We start from the raw sequence: 27,948 nt of genomic DNA, 5'->3' as shown, positions 1-27,948 counted from the left end.
TCCTCTGATTATTCTTTCCATGTCGTAGTTAGTCCTTTGCTCTTTTATTTCTTGCTTTCTCCGGTTTCTATCTTGTTCGGCTGTTAAAGCATTCTTGTTCCAAAATTTAGTGTCTCTACAGAGGTTTGTTATTCAGAAACAAAGACTTACGTCCAGTTCCTTTCTTGCTTCAATAGAGGATTCTATTGTATTATGGTCACCTCTGTAGACTAAATAATGTTTCAGTTTTACAGCTTTCCCAGGAGATAAGACCTGTATACATCCCAGAGTAGTTTTCCACATACGACACTTGTAATGTCCCAAAGCCCCTCTAGGGGGGTTGCAGTAACTTTGTATCCTTTAAACCAAAAGTCAAGTTGTTGTTTCTTCTTCCCCAGCAGTTTGTATCCATATTTGTATCAAATTATAACAAAATTCACCAGCAGGAAACTTGTAACAAAGTCCTCTTTATATTCTCTAGCTGTGACAGCTCCTTTGACAGCTGTCAAATTTTCCATCTCTCTTCACCAGGCGCTCCGAATCGCCCCGGTTCCCAGGGGGGGGTTGCCTTTTTCCTCTCACCCTCCTCTCTTCTCCTCCAGCACAATTCTTGTAATTCACATCGTGGAGTTAATAATTTTTATCATCAATAGACTTCTGAATCGATCTTGGTTTCCCAGTCCTTGTTTTAGCATGTTTACAATCAGGGAGGGGACTGACTTCCTTTTTGGATCCCCTCCCGCTCGTGCCAAATCCGGAAAAAAATTTCTTTTTTCCTCCTTTTATACCCGGTTGCCCAATTACTCACGGGTTGTTGTTAATTGTCCGAATTTCCTTTGGAAGAAGCCAGCGCTCTCCGCCGAATGGCATGCGGCTGTGCTCGGCAGGGGAAGCGGAGGACTCAAAGCACCACGCCACTCCCCGGCGCCCGATCCGTAGCCTTTAAAAAGGCTCCTTCACGAGCCGGGAGGGCGATAACGGTGCCAGCCGAGTCACCATGTCCACGGGATCCGTTCCCGTGGTTTTTAAGGGTCCCCGCGTCGCCGGCGCGGTAGGACCCAGCCCCTGCCGAGCCGACTCCCTCCGGAGCTCGGAGGGAGTCCGCCATTCGGCGATGGCGCCAACCCGGAAGTCCACTGTATTCAGTTTCGAGGTATGAGGTTGGGGGGGGATTCTCCTTGTCATTTCAAGAACGGAGCCTCATACTAAATCCCCAATCAGTAGGACTTCATTCAGTAATGCATTACATTTCCATTAGGACACAGACTATACAGCATAGGCAAAGTATGCATAATCTTAGCTGTTCATCCTTTACCCAACCACTTTCTGCCTCGTCTGCACTTCACCATCTCTCATCAAGCCATAGTTCATGAAAAACACTTACCCAACCCATTTGATTTTAGTATCTGTGTCAGAACCCTCCTTGTACCTTATCTGGAGTTGTTTTTCTCTTTAACAATCAGCCATTCTTTTCCCCTTTAACTGGTTTTTACTAGTCTTGTGGTCAGTTCCCATTCCTGTGTATGTTACGCTGGCCTCACTTATTAATGGGCCTAACCTGGGTCTTTTTTTCGGCCAGAACTTGCTGGAACTCAGTTCTGGCCCCTCTTGGGTGGGTGCCATTGCCATCCTAAGAAAACGAGGGAGGTGTTCTGAAACTTCTTTTTCTAGAAAAATAGCAGAAAAATAGCACTGGACCTAACAGTTGCCCTGCCTCAGTTCCTCCATCCACGATGCAGCTGCCAGTAGACCTTTGACTCTGTGGCTCAGCAGAGCACACCTTGCTGTGTTAATCTGTAGGTGAGCTGGCAGAACAAAAGGTCCTCTCAAGGTGAGTGGAAAGGAGGGGAGTAATAGAATCATAGAACTGACAAGTTGGAAGGACCACAAGGTGCTTCTAGCCCAATTCCCCACACTGAGGGACTTTTTCGCCCAACATGGGGCTTGACCCTAAGATTTAGAGGCTGAGATGGGTAGGGAGGGGCAGTTGGTGGGACCATTTTTTGAAGGGGGAGGGCAGCAAGTTACCTCTCCTTCCAAGGAACCTTTGTTGCAATTGGCATGTCCAGCTCTGGTCACTGTAGAGCTGCAAGAGGTGAATGAGAAGCTTAGGGTATTTGGTGGTGGAGGAATCAGGTTCCCCGCAGAGAAAGGCTGGTTTTGATGAAGGATAAATTAGTGGGAAATGTGGTGGTGGTGGTGGCAGAGGGGGGGGGAGAGACACAACAGAAGAATACAGAACCATGTACAGGATGAGGAAAGTGGAGAGCTGCCACCCCCACCAGTTTTGTCAGACTAAATTGGCCCAATGAATTGATGGGTGGGAGAGGAGGAGCAGACAAGAAAGGTCCTCATACAGCAGTGTGCAGACTGCTTTTTCATTTTCTTTTTTCGGACACAGGGAACTACACTCTGGCCAAATCCAGCTAGCAGGCACATCCCCTCCACACAAACACACAATTGTTTTCTTAACATGAAACAGGATTGCTAGGCAAGGGTCTATGTGTCCTTGAGGAGCCATGGAGGAAAATGCTGGCCTGTTTTCTTCTTCTTGGCAGGGTCGCAGTGACCTGTTCTCTGGCTGGGTCCAGGAGGAGAATGCCCCTTTCGAATGCCACCCACTTTTATTCCCCACCTTCATCCTGCTGGGGGTCCGGGGCTGGAGGCGCTTCACTCCTGGATCTCGACCCCCTTCTGCCTTGGCTACCTGGTTGCTCTCGTGGGCAGCTGCACCATCCTCTTCATCATCAAAACGGAAGCCAGCCTCCACCAGCCCATGTTCTACTTCCTCTCCGTCCTTCCGGCCATCGACCTGGGCCTCTCCACCTCCACCTTGCCCAAGATGCTGGCCATCTTCTGGTTTGGCCTTGGGGAGATCAGCCATGGGGCCTGCCTGGCTCAGATGTTCTTCATCCACAGCTTCACGGGGATGGAGTCTGTCGTGCTGCTAGCCATGGCCTTTGACAGGTACGTGGCCACCTGTGACCCTCTGAGATACACCACCATCTTGACCAAGGCAAGGGTAGCCTGGATGTGTGCTTCTGTTGTGCTGAGGACATTCCTATTTGTGCTGCCCATTGCCCTGTTGACTCTCTGCCTGCCCTTTTGCAGCGATCACGTCATCCTTGCCCACACCTACTGTGAGCACATGGGCATCGCCAAGCTGGCCTGTGCCAACATCCGGATCAACATGATTTATGGCTTGTTCACTATTACCATCCTCATGCTTGATGTGGTCTTCATTCTTTTGTCCTATGTGCTGATCTTGCGGTCTGTTTTCCGGCTCCCCTCCAAAGAGGCCCGGCTCAAATCCTTGGGCACTTGTGGCTCTCATGTTGCAGTCATTTTTGTCTTCTACACTCCTGCCTTCTTCTCCCTCCTCACCCACCGCTTCGGACGCAACATCCCCCATTGTGCACATATCCTCATTGCCAATCTCTACCTCATTTTGCCCCCGGTGCTCAACCCCGTCATTTAGGGCATCCGGACCCGGGAGCTGTGCAGGAGGATCCTGCAGTTGTTGTTCTCCAAAAGGGCGCCTTTGTCCAACGTCTCCTGATTTTCCTGCCTTGCAGGGGGTTGGACTAGATGACCCCCAGGGTCCCTCCCCACTCTACGATTCTATTTTGCATTCCTACAATCTGTTGAGTGGGAATTCAGATATATAACATGCTGCCAATCAGTGTAGGCCATCCTGAGGTAGATCGATCAACGGTCTGATTCAGAACTGCAGTTTGATTCAGAACTCTGCAGTTCTTTGATCCTGGCAAGCTGGACTCTGGCCCAATTCACTGCAGTGCAATTTGGGGCAGCGGATCAGGAGGGGCAAGAACTTTTCAACAATGTGCTCCAGAATTGTCGTTGTTGCTGTTGCTGTCCTGCCTTTCTGTCTGACAGGTGCTCAGGGCACAGAAATGGCTCCTCTGTCTTGAAGGGCCACACAGACCTCACAAGACACCTGAGAAGATCCCTTTGCTGCTTTTTTCATAAATCAGCAACAGAGGTTGCATTTCCTTATTTACAGGAGGGCTGTTGCTAAAGCACATAACATGCCCTTCACGCTTAGTTATGTATTAGGTGTTACGATATGGATGCAATGCGGCAGCGAGCTGCAGCTAGCTGGAAAGCAAAACATGATGGGAATGTTGGGACTGTACCGTGGGAACAGAGGGACAGTCTATTCACAGTGCTGAGCACCGGATTTAGCTCAGAGTGTAATTTGACCTGTACAGGAAGTACAGGAGGAGGAGTTTCTCTCTCTGCTGATGGAGTCTGAAGAGAGCAGACGTGTTTCTCTGTAATGCTGCAAAGACAGAAATAAAGGCATATAAATACATTTCTGTCTATCTCTTTCCCCTGCCGCGGGGGGGGGGGAAGAGTGGTGTGTTCTTCTCACGCTTGAGGAGGATCACCAATCGTGACCTAGCCTGGATCCTGCCGGGGAATGCAGACAGGGAGGTCAACCGGGATTCAAGCCGGGTGCCTGGAGAGTGGCCAGTTTCTCCTGATAAGGCTTGATTTCCTAACAAATGGTAGCAATGAGCCGATGGTTTTGATCCATGAAAACTGCAGGAGAGGTTGATGGATCGTACTTCATCCTCCGCACCAAGGGAAGGAGGATACAGTCAACGTGCAGCTGGAAGCTACACAAACGGCTGGGCACCGAGAGAAGGTGTTTGCTGAGCAACGGAGCCCCAAAGGTATGGTGTTTTATGGCTGTGAGAGTGAACGCGAAAAGAAGCATTCTTCGGTTCACTGAGTGCCTGCGTTTGGCTGAAACTAGCACTGGGAAACAGCCGAATACTTCGCATATTAGATAAGCCTGGTATGCACAGTTGCTAAGCAGCATTACGTCAGTGTAGTGGAAACTTACTGACAAGGGGCTGGAACAGTGAGAGGCTGAGAAACGAAGTTTTTGTCTATTTCGCTGTTTTTTTAAAAGGACTTTCAAACAGCTTGTGTTTGACTGCCAAGTGGTGAGGCAGAAAACATCCAAGAGAGACTCTTGGATGTTACAGGCTCGAGAGTGAGAGCTGAGGCTTGGATTCAAAATGGATGCCAAGAAGGGGGGAGGCTTACCTTACCCACCTCCCCTGACTAATGACAATTATTCATCATGGTCTGTAAAGATGAAAGCCCTGCTTCAGAATCAGAGGATTTTTGGGGTGATTGAGAACCCCATCCCTGCAGCACCAACGCTAGGTTGGAATTCACAGAATGTGAAAGCCAGGACGGCTATAATTCTGTGTGTCTCGGATGACCAACTCGTGCATATTCAGAGTTTAGATAACGCACGAGAGATTTGGGAGACGCTGCATAGAATACATCAAAGAGATGCTGGTTCTTCAGCGTTGCTGCATTTTGAAAAGCTGACCAATCTGAGGCTTGCGCCTGATGGAGATGTACAAGCGCATTTGACAGAGATGAAGTTCCTACGCCAGCAGATGGCGGAACGCAATTTCCCTCTACGGGAAGAGATATTCTGCTTCATGATTATAAACAGCCTAAATCGGACTTATAAAACGGTTGCAAGTCAGCTTGGTTCCCTACCGGCCGCGCATCTCATGGCAGAGAGAGTGTGCGCCGTCGTTCTCAATGAGAGAGACTGCCTTGCTGCAATAGATGTCAAAGACAGGGGGAGAGAAGCTCGGAGTTCTGACTCCCCCACTGCTGTTGCTAATGAAGAGCAGGCTGTAGCTTTGAACGTTGTCCGATGTTTCAATTGTGGACAGACTGGGCATCTTCAGCAGAACTGTAAGACACCATGTCAACAGAAAGGAGCTAAGGGGAGCCCTGCAAAGCCTGAGGCGTCAGGCAAAAGTCGTACCAAGTCCCAGGTGAAACCTGCAAAAGCTTTGATGTCGAAAGGAACCACACCAAAAGTGGAGAACACGTTTGTCATTGACACTGGAGCGACGCAACACACGAGTTCACACAGAAGTCTGTTTTCGACGTTTAAGAAGCAAAGCTTCACTGTGAAGCAGGCCAACGGTCAGCAGCTGGAAGCGACCGGGTTTGGAACTGTGTATCTTGAGAGTCTGAACTTGACTATTAACAATGTGTATTTGGTTCCTGATTTAAAGTTCAATCTGCTGAGTGTTTCGCAGATTGCAAAGAAAGGACTGACTTTGTCCTATGATAGTGCAAGCTGCAAGATCTTCAAAGATGGAGAGTTGTATCTTTCTGCCAGAGAGAAAGATTGACTGTATTTGTTGACTTTTGATCAAAGTGATTACATGAAATGTAATTCATCTGATTCTAACATGATTTCTCTCGCAAGTGTGACGAAGAGCGGAAAGAAGGAGACAAGGGTCGACAGAGCATTTCAGCGGGTGTATGCTGATGTGGTTGGTCCTCTAGCACCATCTAGAGGCAATGCAAGATATTATCTTGTGTGTGTGGATTGTTTCTCTCATTATGTCTGGGTATATGTGTTGGAGAAACCACAAGAAGCCTTAGAAAGGTTTAAAGAGTTTTGTGACAAAGTTAAAAATGTTCATGATGCTAACATTGATTGTCTTTTCACAGATGAAAAGCCAGTTTTTCTTTTACAGGATTTTCAGGAGTTCCTGGATGGGAAAGGGATAAGGCACAGGGCTGCTGTTTCTGCAGAAGCATGGAACAGAAGTGTCTGTGTACAGGTGAACAAAGAATTGCAAAAAGGGATGAAGGCGCAATTGCTGAGTTCACATTTGCCACATGAATATTGGGCGGAGTCGTTAATGTGTTATTGTCACACGTGGTTGAGAAAGGTTTCAAAAGATTTGGGAAGTTCTCCTTTTGAGAAGCTGTTCCATAGAAAACCTTCTGTTGCCCATTTTAAGGTTTTTGGGTCTCATGTGAGGACAGAAGCTCCAGGTGGAGTAAAGAATGCCAGAGGCATTTTTGTGGGATATGAAAAGGGTCTCTACAGAGTAATTTTGTCTGAATCTGGTCAGGTGATTCTCACAAAATTTCTAGAGAGTGCTCCTGAACAGGAGAGAGTAATTGTTCACACATTTCCCACAGAGGACAATTCAGATGATGATGATGATTTCACAGATTACAGTGGTACTCAGAGTGACAGTGATAGCTCACAGAGCTCAGTTGACACAGTCATTGAGAGGAAATCTCACACAATGGTTAGACCTTCACAGATGAAGGATGAACCACTGTTTACTATTGGTACCGGTTCTGAAAAGAGTCCTGAGACTGAACCAGTGAGCAGAGAGAATCAGCACCTCATACGCAGGTCTGAGAGAGTTACAAAGGGTGTACCACCCAAGAGATATTCAAAAGAGTTTGCTAACTTAGCTGTTGCATGTGTTACTATTGTTAACAACTCAAGACAGGTTGAAGCTGTATCTAAGTCAGAGACAAAGACACAACAGGGAGTTGCTAAGCGTAACACTACATTCCCTAGCCAAGGTAATGCAGATGCACTCATTCCTTGGAAGTCAGACAACCAGAGAGGTACACTGGGGAAACCAGAGGCGGGTAGTTCCAAGGGTGGAAGAGAAACAACAGGGGAGTGTTATATGTATAACAACTGTTTGTTTTCTTCTCTGGATCACGCTTTGCTCGCAACACACATTGAATCATATGGGGGAGTATGTTACGATATGGATGCAATGCGGCAGCGAGCTGCAGCTAGCTGAAAAGCAAAACATGATGGGAATGTTGGGATTGTACCATGGGAACAGAGGGACAGTCTATTCACAGTGCTGAGCACAGGATTTAGCTCAGAGTGTAATTTGACCTGTACAGGAAGTACAGCAGGAGGAGTTTCTCTCTCTGCTGATGGAGTCTGAAGAGAGCAGACGTGTTTCTCTGTAATGCTGCAAAGACAGAAATAAAGGCATGAAAATACATTTCTGTCTATCTCTTTCCCCTGCCTTGGGGGGGGGGAAGAGTGGTATGTTCTTCTCACGTTTGAAGAGGATCGCCGATCGTGACGTAGCCTGGATCCTGCCGGGGAATGCAGACAGGGAGGTCAACCGGGATTCAAGCCGGGTGCCTGGAAAGTGGTCAGTTTCTCCTGATAAGGCTTGATTTCCTAACACAGGCACAAATTATTTTGTGTGTGTGTGTGTGTGTGTGTGTGTGTGTGCATATTTGCAAACTACCCCCATCTCTGGGCAGTGAAACTCCAGGGGTCCCAGGTCCGTATAGTTTTATTTACTCACATATACAACCAGAGTGTAGGATGGAGGGGCTCACAGCATGGACACCCCCAGCAGGTCAGGCTTCTCCATCTGTCGCAGCTTTGGCTCCGGCACAGAGGAAGCCGGTCTCTGGGTCTCCCACAACTGTCTCTGGGTCTTGCTTTCCTAGCTAGACAGCCCCCCGCCCATTAGCCTGGGTTGCCCCCCCCCTTGCTGCAGTTCTTGCAACCCAGCTCCTTCTTTGGAGATGCTGAGGAGGACACTCAAGTGGCCAGAGAAGGCCCTTGTCTTGCCAAGAAACTAGTCTGTGGGAATCGTGCATCCATAATGCTATGGAAAGGACTGAATCCACGAGGGAGAGCTACGTGCTCTGAGATGGGGGAACCTTCGGGCAAAGGCCAGCAGAGAAGGGATGCTGTTGGCTGCTAGTTTCTGTTCCTCCCCACTTTCCCAAAGGGTGTAACATCTGAGGTCCTGTGGGTGGATAGAGCGTCTCAGGGTCAGGGGCCAGTCTGGGCCAAAACGGCCCACAGCTGCCCCCACCACGGAGTCCCTGGCTCTCGTCTATATTATTGCACTTTATGTGTTGTTTATGTGCAAGATAAACATTTGATATTGTGATAAGACTATATAGAAGAGTATTGTTTATGTGACTGCACAGCTGGTTACATCTTGTGTGTTTGTCCATTCCAGGAACAGCATTCCTGACCCAGATTTTCACAAGAAGTCCCTAAGATGATTCCCCTTTCAAACAGGATACGTGAACCTAGGCCGCTAGGGTCCTCCTCTCTGGCAGACAGACAACCCCTCCCCCAAAGCCCCTCCCTCCCCCACTTCCCCATGGTGTAGCACCCTGCTTGTGGTTAACGCTTAGCTGGAATGAAATATTCAACGTAGCAATAGAGAAATTAAAATAAGGATTTATTTGTCAGACAAATAAATGATAGGCACAGTGGTATATGGTTACCAAAAGCTCTGCCCACTCCAGCCCTGATGCCCAGCACTTATATTTCCTCAGCCCAGCCCCCTTGCTCCTCCTTTGGCTGTCTCTGTCCAATCAGCCTGGTTGAAATTCCTATTGGCTGTTTGCTAGAACCAATCATAAAAGATACACCCACTTCCTATTACCTTTTATGGGAGACAAAGAGCTATATTTCCTTCTATCCATAAATGGCAGACAAGTAGCCATATATCTTACATTTGCCTCGACAAGGCACCTTAATTACCAGATCACCTTTTGCCCTTTTGCCCCTTCACTCCAAAACAAATGGCTAAAACAGATGGCTCATGGTATTAAGTTCTATCTAAACAGAGATCTTGGGTTCACATTCTCACACACCATCAATGAAATAAGAATCTAACATAAGAATCTAACATTTCTTACTTTCTAAATCCTTTGCATAATTACATTAAGCCAATAAATTTCATACATAACATAGATAACTTTTTAGAAGAAAAGGAACTCAGTAAAAACAGTTTCAAAAGCAACCTCTTCAATTTACAACCCCCTTTCAAGCCAGCTGCTTTTCCCATTAGCTCTTGCCCTTTACCCTTAGGAAAATATGACTCGAGTCTGATGGGAGACACATGGTATTATTTTCTGTTAAACAATAAATCTTACTATTTACCAACTCTTAATTAGTGTTTTTGCAGCTTGATTGTATTCTGTAATATGAATGATCAGTATGACCTTTGCTCCCAGCCTGTAATTCCCTTTTACAACTTTGAGGTACTGCTATAAATCGGGGGGCCCTTTTCAGGAGAGCAGGAAGATAAGCAACTGCCAAAGTACTTAGCCAGCTGCTTTATGCCTGGCATGAAACATACAAACATTTGCAAATATATCTTTAAGCTCATTTTAAAATACAGGCCTTGATCAGATGCCTCAATGGGGGTCCCCCACACCACCACCCACTCACCAAGATGACTTTGGCCGCCTCCTGCTTGGAGCAGTTCTGGGTTCAGAGCCCCCTGAGCTGAGCTGCCTGGCAGTTCTGGATCACCTCCGGCAGGTACAGCTGATCTTCCTCCAGCAGATGAAAGGCAAAAGTCAGTCTGTCAGTTCCTCACGAAGGGAGTGCAGAGTGGGGGGCAAGGAGGGCAGGTCTGAGTCCCTGCTCTGGTTCTCTCCAATACTCACCCCTGGGAGGGATGTGAGAAGGACATGGGGACAGGTGAGTCCGTCCCTGAGAACCTGGCAAGGCTGTTCCAAGAGTTTTCTCCTGGATTCCAAGTCCTATGTCAGGGGAGGAGGGACATCCCAAGCCTTGGGGGCCAATCCTGGCCTCCTTCAACCAGAATGTGGCTCCCCAGGCCAGGGATAGGCAAGCTAAGGCCTGGGGACGGGATGTGGCAGATGATTCAGGAATCAGCGTGTTTTTACATGAGTAAAATGTGTCCTTTTATTTAAAATGCTTCTCTGGGTTATTTGTGGGGTATAGGAATTGGTTCATCCCCCAGACAAAAAAATAGTGTGGCCCCCCACATGGTCTGAGGGATGGTGGACCGCCTCACGGCTGAAAGAGGTTGCTGACCCCTGCCCCAGGCTAACAAGATGGTCAATATCCGGTTCTACTCCACCCTTTTAAAATGTAAATAACAAAATGGATCCCAACTTTCAGAGCATGTAAACCACATGAGTGGAAAGACCGCTGCTCCACTCACAGAAATAGGACTATACTTCCTTCTCCCACCTTTAAAGTAAACGTCTACGTAACTGTCAGGGGTTCAGGAGCAGAGACGCAGAAAAGGGAGGAGACAGAGAGCGAGGGAGAGGAATACGAAGGAAGGATGAGTGGGGATGACGACCCGAGATCCCCGAGCCTTTCCAGTGAGTCAGAGGATTCCCAGAAAGGAGCCCCAGTGGTCAGAGCAAGGGGGGAACACAGGGGTACACCCCAGGAAGAAGGGGCCAGAGAGGAATCAGAGAGCAGCAGCTGGAGATCGGGACCAACGTGCCCAGCTGGGAGCAGCGGGGAGAAAGGGAACCAGGCATCAGGTTCCGGAGGCTTGCAGCAGGAGGGAGGGCATGAGTCAGGAGTAGTCACGCCCACATCAGGGAGCGAGGAAACGGTTAAGAGGAAAGTAGAAGGTTGGGCGCGCGCGCCAAGTTCAAATGCAGCGGAAGCTGGCGCAGTAAGCAGCCCGGAGAGTGAGCCAGGTCCCAAAGCCCGCCGCAAGGAGGCAGAAGGCTCCGGGGGGTCTTCAGCCTCGGAAGAGTCGAGGAGGGAGGAGACCCAGGGGGGCAGGAGGACCCAGAGACGGAAGGAAAGGCGCAGGAGGTGGGGCAAGGCTAGGGTACTAAGCTGGTGTGCAAGAGGCGGAGACTCAGACGGGTCTTCGCCGGTCTGAGGCAGAAGACGTAGGGCTGCACATTGCAGTTCGGAAATGGAACCTGTAACCCAATAAAGACTCTTATAACGTGAACGCTGGCTAGCGTGGTCCTATGTGAGCTGGGACTGGGTAGCAGCCCTGACAGTAACGAAACTGAATTGATCCAAGTCTGCCTTCCTCCACCAACCTCAACTTCGCTCTTCAAGCCAAAAGACAACACTTTCTCGTCCCCGGGCGAAACCCCCTGGCTTGTCATTGGTAGAGCTCCCAGGACGCCAGTGGCGTTTACCTCACGGGGACTGACTGAGTGGGCGGCGAGATACTTTCAGCCTTGGACACTTGGCGGGTTCTGAAATGGCCGTGCAGGCCAGATTCACGACCCTGGCGGGCTGGATTCAGCCCGTGGGACATAGTTTGAGGACCGCTGGCGTACACTGACTGGCAGCTCCCCAGAGTTTCAGGCAGGGATTTCGTCCAGCCATTGCAGGAGATGTCAGGGGCTGACAATGGGACATTCTGCATGCCAAGCAGATGCTCCAGGGCTCCCCATATTTCACTAGCCTTTCAATGTTATGCTATTAGCAACCGTGGAGGTTCCACCTGCCTCTTTTGAAAGGAGAACACTCACCTGGTCGATTTAATTAATTAATTAATTAGTTAATTAATAATTTATTTATTTATACCACGCCAATCTGGATGGGTTTCCCCAGCAACTCTTGGCAGCTTCCAACAAAATATTAAAATACAATAGTCCATCAAACATTAAAAGCTTCCCTAAATATAATAATAACAATAACCATCCATTTTCAGTCCATTGAATTAGCAATTAAGCATTTCTGGATAAGGGAATGACATACTTTTGTATATTAGTATAAAAAGCATGCATAGGAAAGTATTACTCATTTATGATGAGAATGGGATTTATTTATTTTGAACTTTGCTTGGTTCCTCCTTGGCAGCCAGTGCAATGGTTTCAGCAGGTCTAGAACTCAGGACCCGCTGCCTTGAGGGACATCTAAGAGCAGTTGGGCAGGGAAAGGTCTCCCTTGGGAGGTGGTGGACTCTCCTTCCTTGGAGGTTTCTCAGCAGAGATCGGACGGCCATCTGCCATGGATGCTTCAGCTGAGATTCCTGCATTGCTGGGGGTTGGACTAGATGACCCTGGGATCCCCTCCTATCTCTCCACTCCTGAATTCTAGGAGGAGCTTCCTTGCCTCCTGCAAAGCCCTTTTCCCTGCAGGCTCGTCCTCTGGTTTCTGGCCAAGGGAGGGAGATGCTCAGAGTCCAGCCAAGAGCCTCACCCCCCAAAGGATATCTGGGCATTGGCGTAGCCAAATAACAAATAATAAGAATATGAGGTTCTGCCAAGCGAGAGAAGGCTGGGCTGGAGGGACTCGGCTTGGCAAGGGTTAAAGGGAAGTGAGCTGCCTTCCTAGAGAGGCCAGGAAGCAAGGGGGGCCAGGTCCTCCAGAGACAAGGCCACTCCCTCCCCAGTCCTTTCCTGCTTCGCTGCCCCCTCCTGGGATCTGGTGAGTCTCCTCTCTCTCCCCCCAGAGGGTGCAGTGGGGAGACGGGGGGGGGGTCCCAGGGGAGGATCAGGGAGGAGAGGGTCCTGCCAGGGAGGGGCCAGGTCTGCCACGCTCTCCTTCCTGCAGATCAGAGGGTCCCAAACTCATTTGACCCTCCGCCCCCCCCTTTCAGAAAAGATCTCCCTTCTTTATACAAAGGAGTCCCTGGGACTTTAACTCTGTGTGACGTCGCTCAGCCTCATTGCACAACAGAGGAAACATCTGCAAATGGTTTTCCAAAGCTGGAGGAGGAGGTGGACTAGCCCCCCCAAAAAAGAACAACAGGGAGGGAGAGAGGGAGGGAGAGAGGGAGGGGGGGAGGGAGGAAGGAAGGAAGGAAGGAAGGAAAGAAAGAGAGACCAGGAATAAAGAGTGGGATCCCAGGCCATAGTCTGGCTGCTGCATTGCAAACCAGTTTGTGTTAAGCTAGTAGAATAATAATAAATAAAAAAATCAAGGGAGATGTCTTTGGCCCCGCCCACCTGGCCCTGTGGGGGTTGGCCAGATACATTCCTGGCCCTCAGGGCAAAGAAAAAGAGACCGGACCCCAGGAGTCTGTCTGGAGAGCAGCAGAGAGTCCAGAAAAGGAGACAGAAGCAGGGAGTGGAGGTAGTGGGAGTAGGGTGGGGGTGGGGGAGGGGAGCAACTCCTGAGACCCCAGGAACCCCCCCCCCAGTTTGTATAAAGAGTCAGCTCACCCGTGTGTTCTCTCCCCCCCCCCCCCATTGACCTGACTCGCAGACTCAGTTTGTGGCCATGGGCGTGTTTGCTAATATGAGTTAAGTTTAGAGTAAAGTTTTCTTTATGCCGGAGATAAAAGCATGTGTGCTTTATCGCCAGGGTTTTTCTTTTGTAAATAAAGTTTTTTCTCCTGAGTTCCAAAGTGCTTGCTCCAGGATTCTTCATTGAAAGGTACTGACTCTCCTGCCTTCTTCAACCGCTGCACGAAATTCTCTGCTGAGATAAGATTTATGGTGTTGGAAGCGCACTGAACGTTTACATAACATTAAACTAATTAAAGTTTAATGGACAATTTTATGGTATTACTCCACACAAAAGTGGTGTTATCAGCCACCAAACCTCAGAAATACAGTTTTCATAAAAGGTTTCCACAATTTTGGCCACTAGTATAAGTTGTCCATTTTACAGTTAATGTCCTTTTTATATGGGATCAGATTATTATTATTTGGATCAGATTATTATTATTTATGTTTCATGTTTATATATGTCAGTGTTTCCCAACCTTGGGCCTCCAGCTGTTTTTGAACTACAATTCCCATCATCCCTGACCACTGGTCTTGCTAGCTAGGGATGATGGGAGTTGTAGTCCAAAAACAGCTGGAGGCCCAAGGTTGGGAAACACTGATATATGTGTTGTGCCCAGAGTGGCTGGGGCAACTAAGCCAGATGGGCAGGGTATTAAAAAAAAATATTATTATTACTACAGTGGTACCTCGATTTAAGAACAGTACTGTTCTGGAAAAGATTAAGTTTGTAAACCGAGGTACCATTGTGTCATCATCATCATCATCATCATCACCACTGCTACTACTACCTTAGGTTCCATAAGCCTAGCTCTTCTCTGGGATGGATTTTGTTTGGCCCAGTCATGGCATCCCCTCCATCTCCAATGTCAGTCGTTGTTATGGCTTGGTCTTTCCCACAAACGTGAGACGACTCTGGCTGCTAATTATTTCAGATTTATTGCTAAAACAAGGAACTTGCACAGAGCTCCTCTACTCATCGTCCTCCCCAGAAGATGGCATTGCCCGGACTGAGCTCCTCCCCCTTCCCCACCTTCTCTTCCAGTATCTTTCGCCTGTCTCCGCCACTTTTCAGATCCTACGAGATTTGGCAGAGAATGCTTCCTGCATTCCAACGTCTGACTCACTCCTGTAGCTCTCACAAAGCTGTCTGTCACTCTGTCTCTCTTTTTCTTCTCCCCTTTCTTCAGAGCTCAGATGACAGTTCCTCTCCCCTTCCTCTCTGCCTTCCGCTGCTAACTCTCCTCTCCTTAGGCCTGCTTCTTCTCTGGCTGGCAGCACCTGAGCGTCGCTGCCAGTCCTCTCTTTGGTTAAGCCAAGACTGACAGGAGCAAAAACAGAAAACCTGAAGCTACTTATCTTTCCTAACAATTCTGAATCTGACATTTTAGATGGCCTGGGCAGTTCAGACCAGTCCAATAGTGGTAGAAAAAGGAATAATTTGAGGAAGATTGTTCAAAGAAAAAACTGTAAGTTACAGTTTATTGTGGGGGTGTTAGGTTCCCAGGTGTCATAGGGACCACAGTTGAGCTCTGTGAAAATATATGTGGTTTGTCACATAGAGGTATGTTTTGAATTTCCAGGCAGACAGGACAATCCCACAGGGAGCCTTACCAAGAGAGGCCACGATCCCACGATTCTCCTCCATGAGGTTCTTATGCAGAGCTCTCTGGTCAGGATCCAGCAATGCCCACTCCTCGTCTGTGAAATGAACAGTGACATCTTCAAAGCACACTGGACCCTAAAAGAAAAAGGGAAATGTCCTCCTCTGAGACAGCAGAAATATGATCTGCTACACAATGCTCTGTTGTTTCCTTCCTGTTAATTGTGGTGTTGTTTCAATAGGATTGCTTTGCTGCACATTTTAATTATGGGTGCTTCTTTTATTCTGCATTTTAACTATGGTTGTTCATCTTTGTGTAAATAGGTGGTACTCCACCTTGCATTTTCCAAGTCATTCTGCCCACGCAAGCATTCCAGTTTCCCCGATGGAAGGATCCACTTTCTCCTCTCCTCGTGAGCTGTTCTGGGAAGGTTCCCTCCCAATGCCCTAGAGCCAAATTCAAGGGGTTCATGGGGGCATGGAGAGGGGGAGGGGAGGAATGGGGGGCAGGCTCCATTTTCCAGCGGATGGCGCTGGTTAGGTCACTATTTGTTCTCATTTGTCAACTTCTTAGAAACCAATTTTAGCATTCAGTGATCAATCTAGAAATAAAATACTGTATTTTTCGCTCCATAAGACACACTTTCCCCCCTCTTAAAATGTAAGGGGAAATGTCTGTGTGTCTTATGGAGTGAATGTGTGGTCCCTGGAGCCAAATTGCCGGAGAGCAGCATGCTCCTGAGCTGCTCTTTGGTGCTGGTGGTGGGGGAGCCACGCTGCTCCGCCAACAGCCTCCGCTTCCCCCTGCAAGCCCGGTAAGGTTTGGGAACAGCAGGCAGGCAAAAGAGATTGCACAGCAAGAGGGATTGCTGCTGGCTTCAGGAATAGCTGCGGAAACCTCTTCAGCTTTGCCTTGCTTTCACTGAAGCCAGCACAGCAAGAGGGAGAGCTGTGCAGTGCCTCTTGTTGTGATGCCTTGGCCTGATCCTCTCTCCTCCTCCTTCTTCAACTACATTTGATTCAGAATATTTTTTCCTTGTTTTCCTCCTCTAAAAACTAGGTGGGTCTTATGCTTGGGTGCGTCTTATAGAGCGAAAAATACGGCAAGCCTCTTTTGGATGGTCATCTGTCTTGTATGATCTAGCAGAGATTCCCGCAGTGTGGGGGTCTCCTGGCTCTGAGAGACAAGCAGGGAGGGTGGCTTCTGGCAGAAGGAGAGGGAGCCACCGGTGGCTCCTCCTTCTCCTGACTCAACTCTGTCTCTCGCCCTCCCTCTGCCCACTAACCTCCTTCCTCTTCTTCCTCTGATTCTGGACTGCATTCTGCCACAGAGTCTCCCAGCTCACTAAGCCCTGTTACCCCTTCAGATTCTGACACCTCCTCTTCCCAGGCTTCTCCCTCTGACCGCCCATCCTTCCTCCACTTCCACTCCTTGGGCTCTGAGCCATCTTCCCTCCCTGGTTCCCTGGCTGCTTCCTCCCACCATTCCTCTGTATCCAACCAGTCCATGACATTGCTCCATCCCTCGGCCTCTGTCCCCACAAGGCAGCTTCCCCTGACCTGATCTGGATCCACAGCCGCTGCTTCCCTTCTGCCCCCATGAAAAGGTGGTGTCAGGGAACTGACATCGGAGCGAGATGCGAAGGGGAGGCTCCCAGATGATGCTGGCGAAGGACCCAGCAGCAGGGGGAGAAACAGCTCAGTAGAGGGGGAAGCCAATCAGCGCAACACCAGGGATAAAGGGGGGCAGACGGGGGAATTGGAGAGAGGGCTCCAGGACTCTTCACTGGACATCAGTGAGGAGAGCCCAGGTCCTCCGCTACCCACGCCTTCCCTGCACAGAAGACTCCCGCGCAGTGAGAGGAGGAGGAGACTGGGTGTCAAACAACTTTTATGCTGGAAGAGGTTCAAGAAACGCCGACGGACGGATTCTGCCAGTGACTGAGGCAGCCACGATGAGAAGGGGCTGTGCAGTCAGAAAGGTTTAACAAGGCAAATTAACCGAGAAAGGCACCAGTTTACGCACGATTAACTCATACCTATTACACTTGTGGAAAATGGATTCCTGGCTCTAGTGGGGGTCCTCACCCGGGGGTCCTCAGGAGGTGCTCCCCCCCACACCCACTCCCCTGCTTCCATCTCCTTTTCTTGCACTTGGAGTCTCTGCCGCTCTTCAGGCAGACTCCTGGGGTGGGATCCCTTTTTCTTTGCTCTGAGGGCCAGGTACGTATCTCACCAACCCCCTGAAGGCCAAGTGGATGAGGCCAAAGACAGCTCACTTGAAATTTAGGAGGGTAATTTAGTATTAGTATTCTGTTAGATAGCTTAACACAGAGAGACATTGATGCCAAGGTCCCTGGAGGCTCAGTGAGTAGCAGCGCCCATTTCCGGCTGCTTTTCCAGCAACAATCCCTTTGGGAGAGAGAGGATGTGGTCCTGGGATGCCCTGCTCTGGGTGCGAGGGGATTGCTGCAGTGGCCTCCGTGGGGAGCTGCCCTGGGAGACACTGGGAAACTGGTCCCCAATGCAGCAGCCAGACTCTGGGAAACTGGGATCCCTCTCTTTATTCCTGGCCTTTCTCTCCCACCCTTTTTTTTGGGGGGTGTGTGTTAGTGTCCACCTCCTCGTCCAGCTTTGGAAAACCATTTGCACATTTGTTTCCTCTGTTGTGCAATGAGGCTGAGCGACGTCACACAGAGTTAAAGTCCCAGGGACTCCTTTGTTTGAAGAAGGGAGATTTTTTCAGAAAGGGGGGGGGAGCGGAGGGTCAAATGAGTTTAGGATCCTCTGATCTCCAGGAAGGAGAGCGTGGCAGACCTGCCCCCCCAGGCATCCTCCCCTGATGCAGCCCTGGTACCCCCCCCCGTCTCCCCACTGCACCTTCTGGGGGGAGAGAGAGGAGACTCACCACATCCCAGGAAGGGACAGCGAGGCAGCCCTTGCAGGAGAAACACCAAAGCAGGAAAGGACTGGGGAGGGAGAAGGGCTTTTCTCCCCACCGCAAGCCTTCAGGACAGGTACGGGAACAGAGGGGAAGGGGCACAGCGCTTCTCCTCTGTTCCCGGGGCTTGCGGTGGGAGGAGGGTTTTTCCTCCCCACCGCCAACATTCAGAACAGCATTCTGAATGTTGGCGGTGGGAAGGAAAACCCTCCTCCCACCAGAAGTCTTCAGGACAGCCATCCGAAGGCTGGCAGCGGGAGGAGGTCTTTCCGCCCCACCGCCAGCCTTCGGAGCAGCCTTCCAAAGGCTGGCGGCGGGAGCAGGTCTTTCCGCCCCACCGCCAGCCTTCGGAGCAGCCTTCCAAAGGCTGGCGGTGGGGCGGAAAGACCTCCTCCCGCCGCCAGCCTTCAGAAGGATGCTCCGAAGGCTGGCGGCGGCGGGAGGTCTTTCCGCCCCACCGCCAGCCTTTGGAAGCCTGCTCCAAAGCCTGGCGGTGGGGCGGAAAGACCTCCTCCCGCCGCCAGCCTTCGGAAGGATGCTCCGAACGCTGGCGGCGAGGTCTTTCCGCCCCACTGCCAGGCTTTGGAGCAGGCTTCCGAAGGCTGGCGGCGGGAGGAATTCTCTCCGCCCCACCGCCAGCCTTCGGAGGAGGTCCGAGGACAGTGGGGAAGACGCGCTGCGCCTCCCCGCTGTCCCGGAGATTTCCCTATGGGCTTTCGTCTTGCGAAGCAAGCCCATAGGGAAATTCGTTTTGCGAAGCGCCTCCAAAACGGAAAACCCTTTCGTCTAGCGGGTTTTCCGTCTTGCGAGGCGTTCGTCTTGCGGGGTACCACTGTACAGTGGTACCTCGGGTTACAGACGCTTCAGGTTACAGACTCCACTAAACTAGAAATAGTACCTTGGGTTAAGAATTCCATCCAAAAAATGGGGAGGAGAGATTTCTTTAGCTTTACTTGTTTTTGAGAAAGCTTTTAACCCAGGGGTTGGCAACCTGCCCACGGGGGTAGTTTAAATCACCCACGAGCCGCCCCCCCCCAATCGAGCTGCCCACGAAGCAAGTCCCCGTGCACTGTGCTAAACCCACACAGCGTGGAGTGGGGACTCACTTCCGCGGCACCAGAAATCGTCTGTGCAGATGCTATCTGGCCCACGGAGCAATCTCCAAGGGAGTGAACCGGCCCAGGTGAGGTAAAACTTGCTGACGTGTTTTAACCTGTATGTTAAATTTATGAGGGTAATTTAGTATGATTATTCTGTTAGATAGCTTAACACACACACAGCCCTTGATGCCAAGGTCCCTGGAGGCTCAGGGAGTAGCAGCGTCCATTTCCGGCTGCTTTGCCAGCAACAATCCCTTTGGGAGAGAGAGGATGTGGTCCTGGGATGCCCTGCTCTGGGTGCGAGGGGATTGCTGCAGTGGCCTCTGTGGGGAGCTGCCCTGGGAGACACTGGGAATCTGGTCCCCAATGCAGCAGCCAGACTCTGGGCTGGGATCCCTCTCTTTATCCCTTCCCTTTCTCTCCCACCTTTTTTTTTGGGGGGGGGCTAGTCCACCTCCTCATCCAGCTTTGGAAAACCATTTGCACGTTTCCTCTGTTGCTTTGGAAAACCATTTGCACTGTTCCTCCTTTGTTTAAAGAAATGAGATTTCATGGGAGAGCCATTGTTTTTTCTGAAGGAGGGGCGGATGGCCAAATGAGTTTGGGATCCTCTGATCTCCAGGAAGTAGAGCGTTGCAGACCTAGCCCCTCCCTGGCAGGACTCTCTCCTCCCTGCCTTGGGGACCCCCCTGCAGGAGCAGATCAGCCCCCCCCGGCCTCCTCCCCTGCTGCAGCCCTGGGACCCCCACCAGATCCCAGGAGGACTTTGCAGGAGGCAAGGAAGCTCCTCCTAGAATTCAGGAGTGGAGAGATAGGAGGGGACCCCTGGGTCATCTAGTCCAACCCCCAGCAATGCAAGAATCTCAGCTAAAGCATCCATGGCAGATGGCCGTCCGATCTCTGCTTAGAAACCTCCAAAGAAGGAGAGTCCACCACCTCCCAAGGGAGACCTTTCCCTGCCCAACTGCTCTTAGATGTCCCTCAAGGCAGCGGGTCCTGAGTTCTAGCCCTGCTGAAACCATTGCACTGGCTACCAAGGAGGAACCAAGCAAAGTTCAAAATAAATAAATCCTATTCTCGTCATAAATTAGTAATACTTTCCTATGCATGCTTTTTATACTAATATACAAAAGTATGCCATTCCCTTTTCCAGAAATGCTTAATTGCTAATTCAATGGACTGAAAATGGATGGTTATTGTTATTATTATATTTAGGGAAGCTTTTAATGTCTGATGGACTATTGTATTTTAATATTTTGTTGGAAGCCGCCAAGAGTGGCTGGGGAAACCCATCCAGATTGGCAGGTTATAAATAAACATCTTTTGGACCTTAGGTCTAACTACGGAGATTTGGTGGCCCTGCTGAAAGGTAATAGAACCATCTTTAGGTGGGAATTTCCCCAAGGCCTATCTTTTACCTTTAAAGGTAAAAAGTTTAAAATAAGATCAGTGGAGGATAAAGAAAAATTTCTGAGAGATCACGGAGAAGACCTGCAAAAAGGAGTGGAAGAAGAGCCAAGAGCCCTAAGACCAGGAATATTAGACAAAGTATCACTACCTTCGGGATTGGGCAAGTTAGAGAAAGTGATACCACCGTCAGAACAAGAGGATTTATTGGGAGCAGCTGGAGGAAAAACAAATTAAATACATCATGTCTCTGCAACTATTAAGCTGGAACATTCATGGACTCAATTCCCTGGAGAAAAGGAAGAAAGTCTTTTATTTATTGAAAAAGGAACAATTGGACTTGATTTGCTTACAGGAAACACATGTGATAAGGCTACACAGGAAAGTATTGATTAATAAGAGACTGGGCCAAGAATTTATTTCATCGGACAAGGTTAAAAAGCGAGTAGCTATTTATGCAAAAGAGAGCCTGTCACCGAAATTTGTTTTTAAAGATGATCAAGGAAGATTTGTAGCAATTGAAATTCAAACACAAGGAGAAAAAATTTTGATAGTAGGAGTATATGCACCAAATGAGGGGAAATCTGAATTTTATAAGAAGTTGCATGAGACTTTGCTGGACTATATGGACTACAACATTATTTTGATGGGAGATATGAATGGAGTGGTATCCACAAACATGGATAAGTCACAGAGACAGGTAGTTACCAAAGATGGTAGACTACCAAAAACTTTTTTTGAATTGACTGACAATATGGATTTGATTGACATTTGGAGAACCAGGAATCCCTTGGGTAGAGAGGGAACCTTCTTTTCTGAAGCCAAAATGACGTGGACAAGAATTGACCAAATCTGGATAACTAGAGGACTGGCACCTAAGACTCGAAAAGTAGAAATCTGCCCTAAAACGTGCTCCGACCATAATGCCGTGAAAATGGAGATGAAATTAACACCAACCGGTTCCTTCAGATGGAGGATGAATGACACCTTGTTTAGAGATCAAGAGGTTACTAAGAAGGCCCAAAAAACCCTGAGAGACTATTTTGAGATAAATTTGAATTCTACCGTGGAAAAAAGAGTAATCTGGGATGCAAGTAAAGCAGTTATGAGGGGGTTTCTGATCCAACAGAATTTATTAAAGAAGAGAGCTCAAAATGAGAAAAAAGATTTTTTTTGGAAAAAATAAAAGAGGGCGAGAAGAAACTGAGAGTGAAACCAAATTCACAAGAGATTCTGAGAGAAATAAAGCTACATCAAGTGCAATATATGAAGATGATGAATCAGGAAACTGAATGGAAAATTAAACAAATGAGACAAAGGACTTTTGAATCGGCTAATAAATGTGGGAAACTGTTAGCTTGGCAGATGAAAAAAAGACAAAAGCTTAACACCATTGCTAATTTGGAAGTGGATGGAAAGAACATCCAGAATCCAGTGGAAATTAGAAAATGTTTCCAGACGTATTTTAAACAGTTATATACACAAGGGCCTCAGAAAGAGTTTGATATAGACCAATTTCTGAAAACAAATGGATTACAAAAAATCTCTCAAGAAAATAAGATAATGCTGAATTACAAAATTATGGAACAGGAGGTAGAAGGTGCCATTCAGAACATGCAGTTGGGAAAATCTCCAGGGCCGGATGGTTTAACCTCAAAATACTATAGAACTTTGAAGGACTGGATAATTCAACTATTAAAGGAGGTTTGCAATGAAATTTTGGAAGGGAAAAAAGCGCCAGAGTCGTGGAAAGAAGCATATATTACACTTATACCGAAAACTGAGTCTGAAAAGACACAACTTAAGAACTACCGACCCATATCCCTGTTAAATGTGGATTACAAAATATTTGCTGACATTTTGGCCAAAAGACTAAAAAAAGTATTAGTGTGGGAGATACACAAGGACCAAGCTGGCTTTCTCCCAGGCAGACACTTGTCTGACAACACGAGGAAGATAATCAACATTTTGGAGACGTTGCAAGTGGACATCAATACCAAAGCAGTTTTAATTTTTGTGGATGCCAAGAAAGCTTTTGATAATATTTCTTGGAGCTTTATGAAGAAAAATCTTCAGGGGATGGGGGTCGGTCAAGGGTTTGAAAATGGTATAAGTGCAATTTATTCAGAACAAAAGGCTAAACTAATAGTTAATAATGTGGTGATAGAGGAATTCAAGATAGAGAAAGGGACACGACAAGGCTGCCCAATTTCCCCATTGCTTTTTATTTCGGTCCTGGAGGTTTTGTTAAATATGATTAGAAGGGACCATCTGATCAAGGGTATAAAGGTCGGAGCTAAACAATACAAATTGAAAGCTTTTGCAGATCACTTGGTATTGACGTTACAGGAGCCAGAATCTAGTACTAAAAGAGTATTAGAACTGATCCAAGAATTTGGTCATGTGGCAGGATTTAAGTTGAACAAGTTAAAAACTAAAGTTCTTGAGAAAAACTTAACACCGAATGAGAAAGAGAGGTTTCAGAATGAGACAGGCTTAACAGCTTTCCTTGTTGGGTCGAATTGCTGCTATAAAGATGAATGTATTGCCAAGAATCACTACAAATTCTTTTTTTTTTTCCTAGGATTTTTTTGTTGTAATTTTTTGTATTTTTCTTATCTTTTTTCTTTTTCTCTCTACGTTTTCTTTTTAGTTTGTTAAACCTATGTTTATTGTAAAATCGTAATAAACATTTTTTAAATAAATAAATAAATTATTAATTAATTAATTAATTAATTAAATTGATCAGGTGAGTGTTCTCCTTTCGAAAGAGGCAGGTGGAATCTCCACGGTTGCTAATAGCATAACGTCGAAAGTCAAGTGAAATATGGGGAACCAAGAGCATCTGCTTGGCATGCAGAATATCCCAGGGTCAACTCGACAGGGCTGGACGAAATCCCTGCCTGAAACTCTGGGAAGCTGCCAGTCAGTGAAGACCAGGGGTCCTCATACTATGTCCCGTGGGCTGAATCCAGCCCTCCAGGGTCATGAATCTGGCCTGCACGGTCATTTCAGAACCCGCCAAGTGTCCGAGGCTGAAAGCATCTCGCCGCCCGCTCAGTCAGTCCCTGATACTGGCGTGGTGGCAGCTCTACCAATGAAAGGCCAGGGGTTTCGCCCGGGGATGGGGAAGTGAGGCGTTCCCAAAGTGAAGGAAAGATTGAACTCTGATTAATAAGAATACACACAGAGGCTTGAACCAGCAAGACTTTGGGAAGGGTGCGTATAATAATCTCTGTCTGTGTCTCTCTCTGTCTACCCCTCGGCCCAGGTCATTTTATTCACAAAAGAACTTTTACAGAGTGTTCATAAGAACCAATCAGATTTCTTCTGAGCATTTCAACAGACCCCACGTGGGGAAAAGTTAAACTACAAACACTAGATAAGCATGCATATTTTTGGGGAAAATGAATGAAAACTTAAAAGGAGTGCATTATGCAACCCTGGAGGTCATAAACAATCTATACATATGATAAGAAGGGTGGCCAGGAGGACAAAAAAGTCCCTAAATGTGGGGAATTGGACTAGAAGCACCTTGTGGTCCCTTCCAACTTGTCCATTCTATGATTCTATTACTCCCCTCCTTTCCACTCACCTTGAGAGGAACTTTTGTTCTGCCAGCTCACCTACAGATTAACACAGCAAGGTGTGCTCTGCTGAGCCAGTGTCAAAGGTCTACTGGCAGCTGAATCGTGGATAGAGGAGCATCCCTCAGGTCTGACTCCTGTATGAATTCTCTGATGGGAAGTGAGACTGGATCTCTTACTGAAGCTCTTTCCACATTCCACGCACTGATAGGGTTTCTCCCCTGTATGAATTCTTTGATGGGAAGTGAGATTGGATCTCTTACTGAAGCTCTTTCCACATTCCACGCACTGATAGGATTTCTCCCCTGTATGAATTCTTTGATGGGAAGTGAAAGAGGAGCCATACGTGAAGCTCTTTCCACATTCCACACACTGATAGGGTTTCTCCCCTGTATGAATTCTCTGATGGGAAGTGAGTTCAGTGCTCCTACTGAAGCTCTTTCCACATTTCATGCACTGATAGGGTTTCTCCCCTGTATGAATTCTTTGATGGGAAGTGAGAGAGGAGCTATGAGTGAAGCTCTTTCCACATTCCACACACTGATAGGGTTTCTCCCCTGTATGAATTCGTTGATGGGAAGTGAGAGAGGAGCTATGAGTGAAGCTCTTTCCACAGTTCACACACGGATAGGGCTTCTCCCCTGTATGAATTCTCTGATGTGAAATGAGATCGGTGCTCCTACTGAAGCTCTTTCCACATTCCACACACTGATAGGGTTTCTGCCCTGTATGAATTCTTTGATGGGAAGTGAGAGAGAAGCTGTTACTGAAGCTCTTTCCACATTCCACACACTGATAGGGTTTCTGCCCTGTATGAATTCTTCTATGGGAAGTGAGATTGTGGCTGTTCCTGAAGCTCTTTCCACATTCCACACACTGATAGTGTTTCTCCCCAGTATGAATTTTTTGATGGGAAGTGAGAGAGGAGCTATGATTAAAGCTCTTTCCACATTCCACACACTGATAGGGTTTCTCCCTTGTATGAATTCTCTGATGGGAAATGAGAGAGGAGCTCCTACTGAAGCTCTTTCCACATTCCACGCACTGATAGGGTTTCTCCCCTGTATGAATTATTTGATGGGAAGTGAGATCGGAGCTCTGACTGAAGCTCTTTCCACATTCCACACACTGATAAGGTTTCTCCCCTGTATGAATTCTCTGATGCCTAGTGAGAGAGGAGCTCATGCTGAAACTCTTTCCACATTCCACACACTGATAGGGTTTCTCCCCTGTATGAATTCTCTGATGGGAAATGAGAGAGGAGCCATACGTGAAGCTCTTTCCACATTCCACACACTGATAGGGTTTCTCCCCTGTATGAATTCTCTGATGGGAAGTGAGTTCAGTGCTCCTACTGAAGCTCTTTCCACATTCCACACACTGATAGGGTTTCTCCCCTGTATGAATTCTCTGATGCCTAGTGAGAGAGGAGCTCATACTGAAGCTCTTTCCACATTCCACACACTGATAGAGTTTCTTTCCAAGGATATTTTGTTGATGGGAAGTGGAATGGGAGCGCTGACTGCAGCTTTCTCCCAACTCCAAATTTTTACGTGGCTCCTCCTCTCTGGGGATTTTATCGTGATCACCTTCATTCTCGATTTCTGATTCATCACAATCTGCAATGGAGACAAAAAGGGATTAGAGCCTCAGGAACAAGTGGAGAAGAACTTAACGGAGTTCAGTGTGTTTCTTACCTTTGTTGTTTGTCATTAACCAACATATTTATTATGAGATTCTGTTGAGGTGCTGAATGTTGCTTTGTTTGATATAGAGTAGTGGCCAAAATTGTGGAAGACTTTTGGAGAAAAGTGTATTTCAGTGGTTTGATGGCTCATAACACTGCTTCTTTTGGAGTAATATCATAAAATTATGTTTCAATGGAAATTGTTCAATTACCCGTATTCTATCTAATGCTATAGCCAAATAACCAGAAAAAAGGACAAATTGCTTAGGTTGACTTTTGTCAGTGTCTTTTGTGATTGCTTTCAAGTTGGTTTTTTTTTTGTGTGTTCTTGTAAAACATAATAAAATTATAGAAATGGCACAAAGAGTTGAGGAGGCTTCTGGCGATCGCGGGAGTGAAAGCTGTTGCCACCAAGAGGGCCATATGGAGTCCTGCAGGCTTCCGTTGTGCACCCCTGCTCCCTCCGGACACGGAAACGTCCTCTCTGCCCTCCTTGGCTGGCTTAGCAGAGTAATCGCAGCAGCGAGAAGCGAATGCAGTGTGTGGGTAATAAATGTCAGACTTGACGCAGCTTGTCTTGCTTATCTCCAAGACTTTATTCGTGCAGTAAAACAGCTCATAAATCTCCTGGTGAGAGAGCGCACATTTTCTCTCGCCTTCCGTCCGAGCAAACACAGACTAAAACACTCAGAGTAAAAACACTCCCCGAATGTGTCTGTAACCATGCCTCAAGAATGTGAGACGTCATTCAGAACGTCACTCAGAACTCTTTAACCCTGTAAATTCTGAATCCCTTAACAAAAGCAAGTGGGATTCCTCAGTGCTGAGAGAATCCAGCTTTTGAGGGGAAAAGGGAGTGCTGCAAAAGCGCCGCAGCCCCCCAAACACCCTTGAAAGGATATTCAAGGGGCAGGGTCCCGGCACAGTCCAAGAGCTTATCCTCCGGCTGCCAAGTAACCTCTTTTTTGGAGGCGACGAGAGCTGCAGGGTAGAGAAGCGGACAGCAGGAGGCCATTTCTATCCCTCAAGAGCGAAGCTCTGAGCTTGCACACAGAAGCGATCAGCTCTCGAACATTAAGAAATCAAATTTGGACTTTTTAAAATACAAATCCATGGATTAGAGCCAATTTGAAGTGGGTAAGGTGGAAAAAAGGAGGTCAGCCTTGCCTGGAATTTAAACTACACACAAGAACAATCTTCAGAGCAGGACAAAAACGTAAGTCAATGCAAACGGATTAAACTGATAATTTATTTGACTGCCTTTTAAAGGACTATAAGGAGTATAAGGATTATAAAGATAGAGAAAAGGGGGAGAGTCGTTTGGAAGGCAATTAATAGTCTTATCAGTGAGTCGGTGGGAAATGTTGGGGGAGAAGACTCTGAGAGCTTTCTACTTTTGTTTTTTAAAAAGATCTGCCCAATTGGCAGCGACGGACTGATTTATTAATTCTAGCCTGTGAAGAGAGACAGAAGATACTAAGAGGGAAAATACTGTTTCTTTACCTTAATTTGGTGGAAGTTTAAAAGAAGTTTGAGAGGAATTAGGAGTGTTTTTGCCCTCTGAAGTTCATACCCCCCTCCCTCCTTCTCTGTGGAGTATTTGAATGGGATACAAAGAAGCGAACTGTGCCATTTTTGTATCTTTGATGGGGGAGGCTTTTGCCATTCTCCTTCTCTTCCCCTCTCTTTGAGATTTAACACAGACTTTTATTCATTTGGTGGCATCTTATGGATTTTGATTTCAAGATATATCTGGCAGGGCAAAAAGCGGAGAATAAAATTTAAGTTGTTAACAGATTTAAAAGAGAGGGGAGGCTTGGCCCTGCCAGATATGA

The 27,948-nt window shown here is 47.6% G+C and overlaps 3 protein-coding genes across 3 annotated transcripts in view; 2 read left to right on the top strand and 1 right to left on the bottom strand.

Moving 5' to 3' along the window:
* Positions 1-27,948, top strand: part of LOC309530352 (uncharacterized protein) — a 302,362-nt gene that overhangs the window by 168,468 nt on the left and 105,946 nt on the right. The gene's annotated exons all lie outside the window — the stretch shown is intronic.
* Positions 2,591-3,583, top strand: LOC309530543 (olfactory receptor 52E4-like; the record flags this gene model as incomplete). Its single annotated transcript, XM_082219575.1, has 1 exon — positions 2,591-3,583. The coding sequence occupies one exon, from the start codon at positions 2,591-2,593 to the stop codon at positions 3,455-3,457; it is 867 nt and encodes a 288-aa protein (XP_082075701.1). The 3' UTR covers positions 3,458-3,583.
* LOC309530282 (uncharacterized protein) overlaps positions 24,034-27,948 on the bottom strand; it is a 487,095-nt gene continuing 483,180 nt past the window's right edge. Inside the window, exon 7 of the mRNA XM_082218997.1 lies at positions 24,034-25,786. Within this exon, the coding sequence (XP_082075123.1) occupies positions 24,466-25,786 (1,321 nt within the window). The 3' untranslated portion in view covers positions 24,034-24,465. The remainder of the gene's footprint in view (positions 25,787-27,948) is intronic.

This window comes from Podarcis vaucheri, assembly GCF_965113315.1.
Source record: "Podarcis vaucheri genome assembly, chromosome: 4".
Taxonomy (NCBI): domain Eukaryota; kingdom Metazoa; phylum Chordata; class Lepidosauria; order Squamata; family Lacertidae; genus Podarcis; species Podarcis vaucheri.
This window is presented reverse-complemented; position numbering and strand designations above follow the sequence as displayed.